This window comes from Cucurbita maxima, unplaced genomic scaffold (genome assembly GCF_002738345.1).
Source record: "Cucurbita maxima cultivar Rimu unplaced genomic scaffold, Cmax_1.0 Cma_Scf00006, whole genome shotgun sequence".
NCBI lineage: Eukaryota > Viridiplantae > Streptophyta > Magnoliopsida > Cucurbitales > Cucurbitaceae > Cucurbita > Cucurbita maxima.
The window spans coordinates 741809-755250 of record NW_019272022.1 but is presented as its reverse complement, the minus strand read 5'-3'; the positions used below and the strand labels follow the sequence as shown (position 1 = coordinate 755250).

At 34.7% G+C, this 13442-nt stretch overlaps 1 protein-coding gene across 1 annotated transcript in view; it reads left to right on the top strand.

The window, feature by feature from the left end:
• The window catches only part of LOC111480512 (exocyst complex component SEC5A-like), a 30464-nt gene extending 20546 nt beyond the window's left edge, over window positions 1–9918 (top strand). The window contains exons 14-21 of the mRNA XM_023125595.1: window positions 1832–1947; window positions 2043–2247; window positions 7121–7217; window positions 7749–7826; window positions 7997–8053; window positions 8321–8470; window positions 8852–9061; window positions 9456–9918. Of these exons, the coding sequence (XP_022981363.1) occupies window positions 1832–1947; window positions 2043–2247; window positions 7121–7217; window positions 7749–7826; window positions 7997–8053; window positions 8321–8470; window positions 8852–9061; window positions 9456–9662 (1120 nt within the window). The 3' untranslated portion in view covers window positions 9663–9918. The remainder of the gene's footprint in view (window positions 1–1831; window positions 1948–2042; window positions 2248–7120; window positions 7218–7748; window positions 7827–7996; window positions 8054–8320; window positions 8471–8851; window positions 9062–9455) is intronic.
• Window positions 9919–13442: the final 3524 nt, after the last annotated feature.

Genomic DNA, 13442 nt, shown 5'->3' with positions numbered 1-13442 from the left:
TCCAGTCACAATAGAGCCACCTACTGAACTATCCAATCTACATTCATTGCCAGGCCCGTTGTTCCTTCAAGTATATGCCAGGAGGAAAGTCATTTTAGAACCAGTACAAGTCCTACCATCGGACCTGACTCAAAATAAAGATGCAACACATATGCATAATGGAACTCCAAATGAACCAATAAATGATAGATCCATAGCTATCCAAAAACACACTAGAGAATGCACAAAATGATTCTTATACCCTCTATCAAACTATATTTTTCTTAAAAGATTATCCCATCCACAAGTTTGAGTCTAAATTCAATTGTTATACCTAACACAGTTTTTGATACGTTATCCAAAAGTGAAAGATGGAATGATATGAGAGAAGAAATGCATGCTCTGAAAAAGAATAACTCATGAGAATAATATTGTTAAGAGTAAAGTACAAGGTTGATAGAACGTTGGAAAAGTATAAAGCAAGGTTGGTAACTTAGAGATATACTCAAACTTACGGTATAGTGGAGTTATAGTGCTTCTAGTGTGTAGGTGACATCATAGTCACTGGAGACAATGAAGAAGAAAATATTGAACTTAGGAGGAAAGTGATGAGAGAATTTGAGACCAAAGAACTTGGGAGGTTAAAATACTTTCTCGGCATTGAAGTAGCGTACTCAACTCAAGGAATCTTCATATCACAACAGAAATATGTGATGAATTTATTGATGGAAACTAGAAAAAGTGGCCAATGGATCAACATTAGAATTGGGGGAGTCAAAAGAAGAAGCTACAGTGGACAGAGAGATATACCAAAGGCTGGACAAGAAGTTTATATATCTAGCTCACACTAGATCGAGCGTAGTGTACTTAGTGAGCGTGATTAACCAATTTGTGCATGACCAATGAGAGCCTCATCCTCATGCAGTATATAGAGTGTTACATTACCTGAAAGGAACTTTAGGAAAATGAATTTTGTTCAAACAAAACAATTCATTTGCATTGGAAGCTTACAATAACACCGACTATGACTATGCTGGATCAATAGTGGATAGAAGATCTATTCCAGCGCATTGCACGTTTCATAGAGGAAATTTAGTGACATGGAGGAGTAAAAAGCAAATGTGGTGCTTGATCATCTGCCAAATCAGAACTTTGAGCTATTGTACCTGGACTATGTGAGCTTTTATGGTTGAAAATAATCATTAAATCAAGGGTGACAAATCAGCCATTAACATTGCTCATAATCCTATCTAGCATTCTAGGACAAAACATACTGAAATCGATTGACATTTTATTAGGAAAAAGTTAGAGAAGGGGATAATATGTATGAGTTATGTGCCCTCACGACTTTAACTAGCAGATGTGCTAACAAAAGAACTTCATAGCCTACCATTTCAATGAGTCAGTATCCAAGCTCCAAATGCATGATTTCTAGTTCGCAGCTTGAGGGGAAGTGTCCGAAGAAATATTTGAAGAACATAGGTGTAATCCCATTAAATAAGGGAATTAACGTGTTTCTTATTTTCTATTGTTTCTTTTTCTGTCTTGTTTCTTTTTATCTAGAGAATTAATTGTATTATAAATAGGCCTATGGTTCTCAGATGAATGAGTAATATACACCTATATGCTGGTTCATAACTAATGTACTGGCATTTGCACATAAAGTGCCATGTGTATGTGAACGAAGATTCTTTTATTCCTTTGAAAGATGCATACAAATATTCATGTACGACATTTTCAGCAAAATTTCACTGCAAGATCTACCATTATCTGGAGATGCAAACAAAAGGCTTGCTTTTGAAAGAATAATTAATTATTTTTTAAACTGATTCTCAGTTGAATTAATTTTCAGTATGGTTCAGTCTTTAGCAAGTGAGGCTTCAAAGTCGAAGGATATATTTTTACAACTTCAAGAAATTGAGGAATCTGTTAGACTTGCATTTTTGAACAGTTTCCTTGATTTTTCAGGTATTATATGCTTCTAACTGTCATCATTTTCCTTGCATGGAAATACTGCTTAATTGTAATTAGTGATATAATCATTTTATGTATACCTTATGTAGGTCATCTAGAGAGTATAGGAAGTGAGCTTGCCCAGAACAAACAAAACAAAGAAAGTCCACACTTGGAATTACTTTCAGATGTGCGTGGGAGTATTGCGAATCCACATCAGCAATTGTTAGTAGTCTTGAGTAATATTGGATTTTGCAAAGATGAGCTTACATGTGAATTGTACGGCAAGTACAAGCACATTTGGTCACGTTCTAGGTGAGTGGTTACGGCACACTTTTCCCTAGCAGATATACGATTTTGTCATTCAGGTTTCTAATAGGCTAACTTAAAGAAATTACCTGATAACTTTGTACATGGTTTAAAAATGCCTTTAAACTTTCAAATGTTTAAATAATACCCTTAAATCTTTTGAAAATGTTCAAAAATACCCTTTCCATAACTTTTTTTTTTTTTTTTAATTTTTTTATGGAAATCGTTAATATTTTGTTTAAAAAATAGCTTTGAAGTTTCAAAAGTTTTATTAATACTCTTAAACATTTAATTTTTTTTTGAAAATACTTGTACCGATAGTATTTAGGCAGGAACTGTTATTACCGCGTTTCAAAAATACTGCTGAACTTTCAAAAGTTTCATTAATACCTTGAAGGTTAATTTTCTTTTTAAAAGCTCTTATGGTTATGATACGGATGAAAACTATTTATCTACCTTAGATTACCTTTGTCTTCCATTTTCTCTCTCTTTTGCTTCAATGTATGGCTTAACACTTTCTTATATTCATTTTTTTTCCCTCATTTCTTCCATACCCTCTTAATTCCCTTATTTCGTTCTCGATCTTTAAAACTTCTCCCATTTCTCCTTTTTTTCTCTCTCTCTCTCTTCTTTGAGAACAATTTTTAAATAAATTGAAGAAACTCTTGTTTCTGAATATGCTCAAACATAAGTGTAAAAAAAATTAATATCTGATAGTCAATTCCTTTGAAGTTATTTTGACGGAAAAAAATATAAAACAACTTATATAGATACTTTTTTTCTTTTTTTTTTCCTTCATACATATATATATATATATATATATATATTTTTAAAATTTTTCAGTTTTCTCCCATTTGTCCAATTCTTACACCAATTCTCCAGAACCAAACATGATCTAAAATTTCAAGTAGTATAGACCCCAGAAAATCCCGCAAAGCCCCAAAATAAAAAAAAATAAAAAAAAAGCTGCCCTCAAAACTCAACAAAGGGATGAATAACCAAATATAAAAAAGGGCCGACAAAGAAATATCATCTTTGATTATGGGAATCCTTTAACTAATCACAACAAACAGACTAATTTGAACGGTCAAAAAAATCTTAATTTCTTCAAATTTGGTAACGCACAGGTTTTCTTTTTTTTCTCTCCCTCTAGCTTTTCTAAAAAATATGACCCGAGTTCTCAATGTGTTTCTCTTTTTGTGTATTAAACTGAAATGAGGTATTAACTCACACACAACTATTAACTTACAATCTTGTTAAAACATTTAAGTTCTAAGGGCCCTTTGTGTTTCATTATTCAGTTTCTTCTTGCCATATAGCCTATATACCTTGATTGAAAGGAGTAGTCTTAGAGATTGGAGAATGAAGAAGGGGAGGGTTATTCTCCTTTCTTCTTGCTATATAGCCTATAAGGAGCTATTTTAGAATTGGTGATGAAAGAAGAATGGGAGAGTATCGAAGAAGATAGAAAAAAAAAAAAGAAAAAAAAAAGGAAAATAGCGAAATGGTCGTTTGACCATAGATTGAAGAGAGGAGATAAGAAGTGTTTTGAAAACTTTTTTTAAAGGGTACAAGTATTAATCCAACTATTGAAAGTTGGGTATTTTTGAAACGTGGTACTAATGGTACTTTTAAACTTTTTGAAAGTTTAAGGATATTAATGAAAATTTTGAAAGTTCCAGGTATATTTTGAACAAAGTACTCACATCTAAGATTAACGATGAAGGGTATTTTTAGTTTTTGTATTATTGAAATTGATGAAAGTTAAAATATTTCCTTTTTTTTATATAATAAATTTTTTTAGATATAGTACAAGATTTCATGGTAGACATGCAATGTCTAATATTTAAGTGCAGTGTTTTATATCTTTTAAATTTTGATTCACATTAAACTCTTTGTGATTGAGACTGTGACCACCTCCACCGTCCCTTCATCCCTTGCCCCTATCCCCACTTTCGACATCCCTTCATCGGTTGCCTTTATCCCCACTCCCAAGCTGCTTTGCCTCTTCACCCCTATTGCTTGAAGAAAATACTCTTCTAGAAAGCAACCCTCAACACGTTGCTCCCCTCAATTTATCTTCATTTCTTAGTCCCTTGGCTAAAGAAGAAGCGTCTCCGTATTATGTCTATACCATCTGCAACAAAAAGCCAAAAACAACCAACAAATAGAATAACTCTGAGTCTCTTCTCTAATATCAATTATGATAAATTACCTACCCAGCAGGTGAAGGGTGGGTTGTCTGTATGATTATTCTCTCTTGGAGTACTTGCAGTTTAGGTTCTTGGGAGAAGTGGGATCTCATTGAATCTCTCATTCTCAAGTATAATCCCTCCATTGTTTTCTTCAAGAATCAAAGTTGGCTTTGGTGGAAAGACTCACCATCAAATTTCTTTGGAGTTCCAGACATATTCGATGGTCAACTCTTGAGGCTACTGGTTCATCGGGTGGTATCATTATTATGTGAAATGATCACTCTTTAGAGATTTTTGAAGTTGTCAAAGGTGTACTGTCTCCCTATTCATATCTCCTTGTCGATGGCTACACTTCTTTTATTGTCAGGTATTTATGGGCCACCTAAGTTGGAGAATATACCTCATTTCTAGCAGGAACTTTATGTTTTATCCTCCCTCTGTTCAGATGGTTGGCTGTTGGGGGGTTATTTTAATGTCATTAGATGGACCTTTGAGAATCTAACAGGGGCCATGTCTTGAGGAGTATAAAACGTTTTAATTCCTTTATTGAAAGCGCTCACTTTTGGATTTTCCTCTATAAAATGTGCCATGCACTTGGTCTGATTTTACAGACTATCAAACTCTCACTTGAATCGACTGCTTCCACATTTCGGTGAAGGTGTTGGAAAAATTTTCAGATGCTCAAGTGAGAAGACTTGAGTGGCCTACACCGGACCATTTCCCCATTCTCTTATTGTTTGGTTGTTCTACTTGGAGACCCTCCCCCTTTCGGTTTGAGAATATGTGGTTGCATTATCATAGGCCAGGGAATGGTTTCTCTCTTCTGACCTATGTCCTCACAGGGCATCCTTTTGTTCCCAGGAAACGAACCTACGGCAGAATTTTGTTTCGGCTTTCCTATGGAATAAAAAATGTCCATATCTTCTCAGATAAGAAACAAAGCTGTTGTTCTTTTGTTGAATCTACTTCTTTATTAGCCTTGTCATGGAGCAAATTATCTCCTTTTTGTAATTATAGTCTATCTACTCTCATGTCCAACTGGAGATGTTTTTTGTATTACATGATAGGATCTTTTGCATATATGTTTCATATATGAATGAAATGGTTTTTCGTTCCTATATATAAAAAGAGAAATTATTGGTAGGAATATTGAGGATAGCATTCTTCACTTCACTGCCGCCAAATTTGGTGGTAAAATCGGAGGTGGCCAGATTCCTATCTCGGTCTTCTATTGAATGAAAACCCTAAGCTTTCCTCTTTTTGGTCCTTCATTGTGGAAAAAATACAAAGGAGATTGAATGGTTGGAACATGCTTATCCAAGCAACTCTCTTTTATCTCCCTACCATCTCCCTTTCGAGATGGCTAACAAGATTTCCAAGAACGTCGAGTGATTATTTTGTAACTTCCTTTGGGAAGGACATGTTGAGGGCTTTCTTAAACATCTTATTTAAATGTGGTAAAGTTCTTCGTATTGGGAAAGGTGGCTTGGGTCTTCACAGTATAAAAGACAAGAATCATGTTCTATTAGCTAAACGGTTGTAGAGATAACAAAAGGGAAAAATGGTGCGTTGGCAGTTGATTATCGATGCTCAGTTTGGCACAACAGCCTCAATAACCATCCAAGTACTTCCTCTCTACCCTCCTCTTGTGGCCCTTGGAAGGCAATATTGAGGCATCAATCATTAATTCACAGCTCTGTGCTGATGAAAATTAGAAATGGGGCTTCCACAAATTTTTGGCATGGTCATTGGCTGTGTGACTCAATTATTCCCTTTTTTTCCCTCTACGTTTCTCCTTATCAAATAGACAAGCATGTTTCATTCCAAGATTTGTGGCATCATGATTTGGCTTTGTGGGACTTGAATTTCAGAAGGTCCTTAAAGGAAAGATGAGATTACCGATGGGCAGAATTGAGCTTTGTCTTGTATATCACATATTTAACTAATGTGGAGGATAGTTGTGTGTGGCCTCTATTGAAGATTGGAAGTTTCTCTTCGAAATCCTTGCTCAATACCCTTGATTCCTCGTTTGTGGAAAATCCCTATCTTTCTACAAAGGGCATTTGGTCCGATGAATGTCCAAAGAAGATTAAATTCTTCATTTGGGAACATGCACACAGGACTTTAAACACTCATGACAGACTCCAAATGAAGTCCCCTCCAGGGCTCTCTCTCCTAGCTGGTGTATCCTTTGCAAATTTGATTTTGAGACAATCCCGCATATTTATCTGCTTTAATTTTGCACAGCTCTTTTGGAATGATTTTAAGGATTGCTTTCAACTGGATGTTGTCCTCACCAAAGGATCCCCACACACTTTTAAACTTTATTTGCTTGGATCACCCTTTTAATGAAATGAAGCAATTCTCTGGCAGAATCTTGTCCGGGGTTTTGTGGTCAGTTTGGATTGAAAGAAACCATAGAACTTTTTAGGCCTAGGAAAAAACATATCCGGTTTTTGATGATAATGTTCCTTTCCTTGCTTTATTTTGGTGGAAACTAAATTCTCTATTTTCCTCTCGTTTTTTTTGGGGGGGCTTTCTCTCTCTCTCTCTCTCTCTCTCTCTCTCTATTGTAAATTTCATACATCAATAAATTTGTTTTTTTAATAAAAAAGGAGACTGCAAATGTTGAAAAAGTTTTATGTATTTGTGGGTTCTCCACTAACGCCCTCTTGCCATTGTAGGGTAAAAACTGAAGAGGTTACCAGTGACCTACAAGATCTTGTTATGTCCTTTTTTGCACTTGAAGAAAAGGTCCTTGAACAGTACACACATGCAAAGGTACTGCTGAAATGCGTTCTAAGTTTCTAACACCATTAATTTTTAGTGTTGATTACAGTTTATGTATTTTTCATGCGTTTAAACTTATGTTATTAAGTAATATTTTATTTACACACACACATACTCTGCAGTTTTTGGAGCTTAAAGATAATTGGGGACTCGTAATGACATAAATAGTCAAATTATTTCATCCAATCGAACAGTTTAAAATTTCAAAATTCAAGAAAAAATTCTGTGATGTTTTCCTGTAGCGTATATCTATTGCATACTTCCTTTTTTGTATTAAAACTGTACAGAACAAAAAAAATACACGACCAAGAGGAGCCAAAAGAACAAAATCTTCCGTTGTACCTTGCTTATTCAAAAGTTTTTCCGAAGTTCTTATTTTATGGTATAAAATTGTTCAACATTTCCTTTTCCAGGGCCCCAAAAGTTAGCAGCAGATGGTTTATTTTTCATCATTATTTTAGCCAGATTTTTTAGGTTTACACCTAGCATTTATGCACTAACAGGTGATTCTCTTCCTATCAGGCAAACTTGATGAGAATATCTGCCACAAACTATTTATTGGATTCTGGAGTCCATTGGGGAGCTGCTCCTGCAGTTAAGGTAAGTAGTATTCTCTACTGGGGACCATTCGTACGAAGTGCTCCAACTGATAGCACTGCCCTTTGTTGTCCTTACTTATGCTTTCTAAATTGGGCATCTAAAACTAGCTCTCTTTGCTTTTTTTTTTTCCTTTTTTTCCCTTTATTCTTTTCCTCCCCCTCTTCTTGTAGGGTGTGCGTGATGCAGCTGTAGAGCTACTCCACACTCTTGTATCTGTCCATGCTGAGGTAATCTTACCATGAGTTTTAGGATAATACCATGTGCAAAAAGCTAGCAATTGCATCTCATTGTTCTGATTTTTCTTCTGGATGCTGAAACTTTTGTAATTGTACAATTTTTTTTTAAAATCTTTTATTATCTGAAAGTGTTATTTCCTTTGTCGAAAAGTTACCTCTCCAACACTTCGCTTGTTCTTGTTCCATTTTCCTCTCTTCTTAGTTTTAATTACTAGTTTCAGTTAACTGATTCCTATATTAATCCATTGTTTCATTCAGGTTTTTGCTGGTGCCAAGCCCCTTTTGGACAAGACTCTAGGCATTCTTGTTGAAGGTTTAATTGATACTTTTCTTAGGATTTTTGATGAAAATGGAACAAAAGAGCTACGATCACTTGATACAAATGGTTTCTGTCAACTCATGCTTGAGGTAAAATTTTTAACATTAGGAAGTTTCTCTATATTTTAAATAACCTAGAGGTTCTAGAGAATCAGCATTAGCTTTATGATACGATTCTGTCAAGTATAGGATGTTTTTCATGTATTTAAGCTTTCAACCGAGTAAAAGGCTAGAAAAAGGAACTGTTGGTCTATATCAACGGCAATAAACTAAATAAATTTCCCATCTATTTCCAACAGAAAAAAAAAAGGTAAAAAAATAAGGAGTTGAAGGAAAAAAAATCCTTCCATCTCATGTCTTTTTTCTGTTGCAATGGGGCATGTATCATGCACAAACATTTAACATGCACTGGTGGAGCTTCGTTTAGATGAGACTTTAATGGTAGTAGCTGACTTTGTGTTCCTTTTGCAGCTTGAGTACTTTGAGACCATATTAAATCCTTATTTCACACCCGAAGCAAGAAAGTCTTTGAAGTCTTTACAAGGAGTTCTTTTGGAGAAAGCTACTGAAAGTGTGACAGATGCAGCTGATAATCAAGGCCATAATCGTCAGTCGACTCGTGGGAGCGAGGAAGCTCTAGATGAACGACAGCAAGGAGCAGCTGCCCCAGATGAACTTATTGTAAGGAGCATCTTTTTACATTGCATTCTCTTGTAACATGTTAAAGTTCAAAATAATATATTCCTTTGGCTTCCTCTTTATTATTTTATATTTGGCACATGCATTTTAGGCGCTTTCTCAAAATTTCCCTTCATGTTATAACACATGTTTTCTCAAAGTTTCTCAAATTTTCCCTTTTAAGTATTCAAATGTATGGAAGTAGATTGAAAGGTAAACAACAGAGATTAGATTGAAATAACACAAAGATTAGGGACTAAAACATGTGATTAGCCTCCAATATAATATGATCAGCCACTACAATTTATAATGGAGCAGTAATTACTTCATATGATTTCTTTTCTTTTACTGCAGTTTCTTGCTTTGGACTATAATTGAATACTTTCCCATGCAACAGGCACTGTCTCAGCAGTACAGCACAGAGTTACTTCAACAAGAACTTGAGAGAACGCGAATAAACACTGCTTGCTTCGCGGAGTCGATTCCATTAGATTCTGTTCCAGAACCAATCAAGGCTGCATACACATCATTTAATGCCACTTACAGAGGCACAACTGCCACTGGATCTCCGAGATCCTCTTCCCGGAGCAGGCAACGTTTGTAGTCTCATACTTGTTTGTTTGATGAATATTCCCATGTCAATGCATCAGTACTTTTCGTTTTCATTCATCCTTGTAATTAAATCTTCATTGGTAATTCTTGTTTTATTCTTTCCATGGTCAGTTTTTCTGTCTTTGGTTAATGTCTATTATTTACTTTCAGCGATGTGGGACTGGCTGTATTTTTTCCGAGGCTACGTTATGTTTTTCGATGAATATTTTTGTTAATAATATGCTCGGACTGTTTTTGGTTTATACATTTGTCGAAGTCTGTCTTTTCATCTTTAGAACTATCAAGTTTTGATTGGTATGCTCTCTCTGGTAGTCTAAAGTCTGTAACTGTCTCGCTTGATTAACGCTGAGGTTCTCTTGGAAAAGATTTAAGAGTCCAGTTTTCATTTTGTTTATCTATAGTTTGCTAAATGAGGTAGAAATCAGAAGCACCTATAAGAATTTGGCTGCATTAGGTACTGTCGATGGTGGTAAACGTCTTAAAATCTTTGGGAATAGATCCAGTGGAAACGGGATGGGTGTGGTCTTAAACCAGAGTTAGTTTATTGCCTACCTACTGATTGGTCTATTCGGTTGGTGGTTGGTCGTTTTTATTTTCTGATAAGGTGGATCAAGGTTGGTGGCACAACTACTAACATTGGTGCAGTCAATAGATGATATAATGGAGTGAGAATCAAAATAGTCTCATTTATGGAAGATATGTTTGAAAGAACTTCAAAGAGTTGAGATACTTTAAAGTCCACTTGTTGGGTAAAAATGGTAGAACTACCGACTCTTAGATCTAAATTTGATTAAATTAAGATGATGGAGCGGAGAAATGGCTATTAAAAGGTTTTAGAGGACCAATGGATTGGATTGTTGCGTGCGAAATCAAGACCGTACTTTCTTTTTTTGGACAGGGGCACAGTAGGTTTCAAGCCTGGTTACATGTGACTGAATCGGGAGAGGGACCATTAGTCCAAGATATACTTGCTTGGTATCCGGATTCACCCAAGGAGGAATTTCTTCAGCGGACGTGGAATCAGTTTGAAAGCCATCTCCACGGGAGCATAAACAGCATAAGTGATTTTTTTTTTTAAATTTTATACTTGCAGCTGTAAAAAATGAAATTGTGGATCAAAGAATTGTTAAAAAGATTCTTATGCAAAGAAGGTTCGAGTTTTATTGTTTTTGCATCTGAAGAATCAAAAAAACTTATTCATATTTTCGGTAAATAGTTTTATGGATTCTTTCCAATTCCATAAGTTTAGATTAAATGAAGATGACGTTACTCTTCGAGAAGCTTTTCAGATGCAAACTTCATTTAGAGGTGGCTCTCATGAAAGACGTAATGATGTGGTGAACGAGATTATGATAATAGAAATATTGTGAATTATAAAAGTTAGCAAGAAAACTATTCTTCATCATTAGGAGGAGGAGGCGAAAGAAACAAAGGAAGTGATTGTGGTAACTTTTCTCACATTCAATGTTCGAACTACAAAAAGTATGACATGAAATGTTCTAACTACAAAAAGTATGGTTATTTTTTAAGCCGATTGTTAGATTTCGAGAAATGGTGATAGAAATAGAGAAAAATGATGTAGGCAATTTATATCTTACATGTAGTGCTCGAAGTCGATGTTGTAAATTCTATGTGTTATCTTGTTAGTGATCGAAGTCTTGTATGGTAGAAGAATATTTACAGAAGAGATTGGACAATTTATTCTAAAATATGTTATCATTTATTCTTAAAATAACTAAGTCATTTTTTTTAAAATATATATGTATATCCATAAAACACCTAAATCATTTTTTCTAAAATATATACCGACAATGAGCTCATAAAATTAATAGGTTGAACTATATTGGGCCAGTGATGATATTTTAACACTTCCTCTCTGCGCTCATAAAATTAATAGGTTGAACTATATTGGGCCAGTGATGATATTTTAACACTTCCTCTCTGCACTATTCCTCACTCATCACATCATGTTGAGCTGACAATGAAAACTTTCATGTTTGCAAATATTTAGCCCTTTTGTAGACAAGTCTGCTACTTGGTCATCCGTATTCTTCTTCAAAACTTTACCTCTAATAGAATGGCAGTACACCTCCACATGTTTCATTCTACCAGGAAATATTAGATTTTCTACTAGACAAGCCACAAATTGGTTGTCACAATTAAGTAGTATCATATAGTCAACTTTTTGGAGCAAATTCTCCATTAAGAGTTTCCCACACGTAATTTTTTGAGTTGCTCTAGTCGTTGCTCTATATTTGACTTTTGTACTTGACAATGATATTATTGGTTGTCTTTTGCAACAATAATAAATTGTTCATGACATGGTTTTAAACTATTGAGGACCTCATGTATATACATATGTCATGTGCATCAGGATACTTCCCATTATGATTAGTATGAACGCGTACCATATGATATCTATGTGCGCCATGATATTATGCGAGCCTTTTTCCTTTGTAGTATCTAGTAGTGCGAGCATGCGCTAACCTGATGAGTAAATTCTAGGGGTATGTATATGAGCCCGCCTGGTGGACTCATGTGCTCGTGCGTGGGTCGTTTGTAGGGAAGTAATACATTTCCAACCCTGCTCCAATTGGAAAGTGGAGTCAAAGGCCATGATGTTTTTATGAAAGGATAGGTCTCTCACTAAATTGCATGTCATTGCATTTTTCGATCCCAACCGTGAGATTACTTATTGAGTATTTTTAAAAATACTCAAGCTACGTGCTAATCTTATTTTTCAAGTAAAGGCAAGACACTCTTGTACAGATGATGACATCTCACTGAAGGCCATGAGATCCGAAGCTAGGATAATTGCATTCATTTTTGTTTTTGCATCCCTTAGGTTACATCAGGGTATTGCTTTATTTTTATTTAAATTCTTGCTATTTGGTTTCCGCTATATGGTTCATAACAATATTTTTTTAATGACTTTATTATGAATATTTAAGTCTATGACATCATTTATGAAATAACTTCATAGACTTTTTTACATGTTAGTCATGTCTTTATTATGAACGTTTAAATCCATGGTATCGTTTAAGTCATGCATATAGTGACATCTCTATTTTATTAAAAAAAATTTCCTTTTAAGCATCGATGGTCTTTTAAGTCTTTCATTTTGATTAGAGCTTTAGTTGAGGATTTAATTTATTTGGAATCCTTTACGGGTAATCGCAAATTTATTTTAACCTTTGCGACTTAAAGTTAATCACTCAAGTTATTAATTATCCTTAGATGTGAAGGACTTCAAGGTGGAGTTCTTGACCTTTTAAATTAGTTATAAGTATCCCTTTAGGACATCCAAGTCTTAGTTGAATGAGAAATGGAACCCTAAATTGAGAATAACTCACATGAATTGCCTGATTGGTTAGCATATTGTGGACGAGTTGTTTACACATTTATTCTTAGGTTTATGATGATAAATGGCATTTACCTTTATATGCTTTTCCTAAGCTATTGAGGTAGGTTTAGTTTTATTAGAGAGATTCCCCAACTAACCCACATATATTAGGTATGTTTTTTCATGGGAGGCTCTTCAATGTGACCGCCAAAACAAACAACTAAAAAAATAACTTGAGTGGAGAAATATTTTGAACAAAAATGTAAATAATATACATCTTAGAGTGAAAAAATCACTTAAGTTTCCTTAAAACCACTAAAAATCTTCTTAATTAAATCACTAAACTTAGTCCACAATTTGACAACTACTAACAATTCTACTAAAATTTCTCCATAAGTTAAGTAACTTGTTATCCTAAGTTAAGTTTAT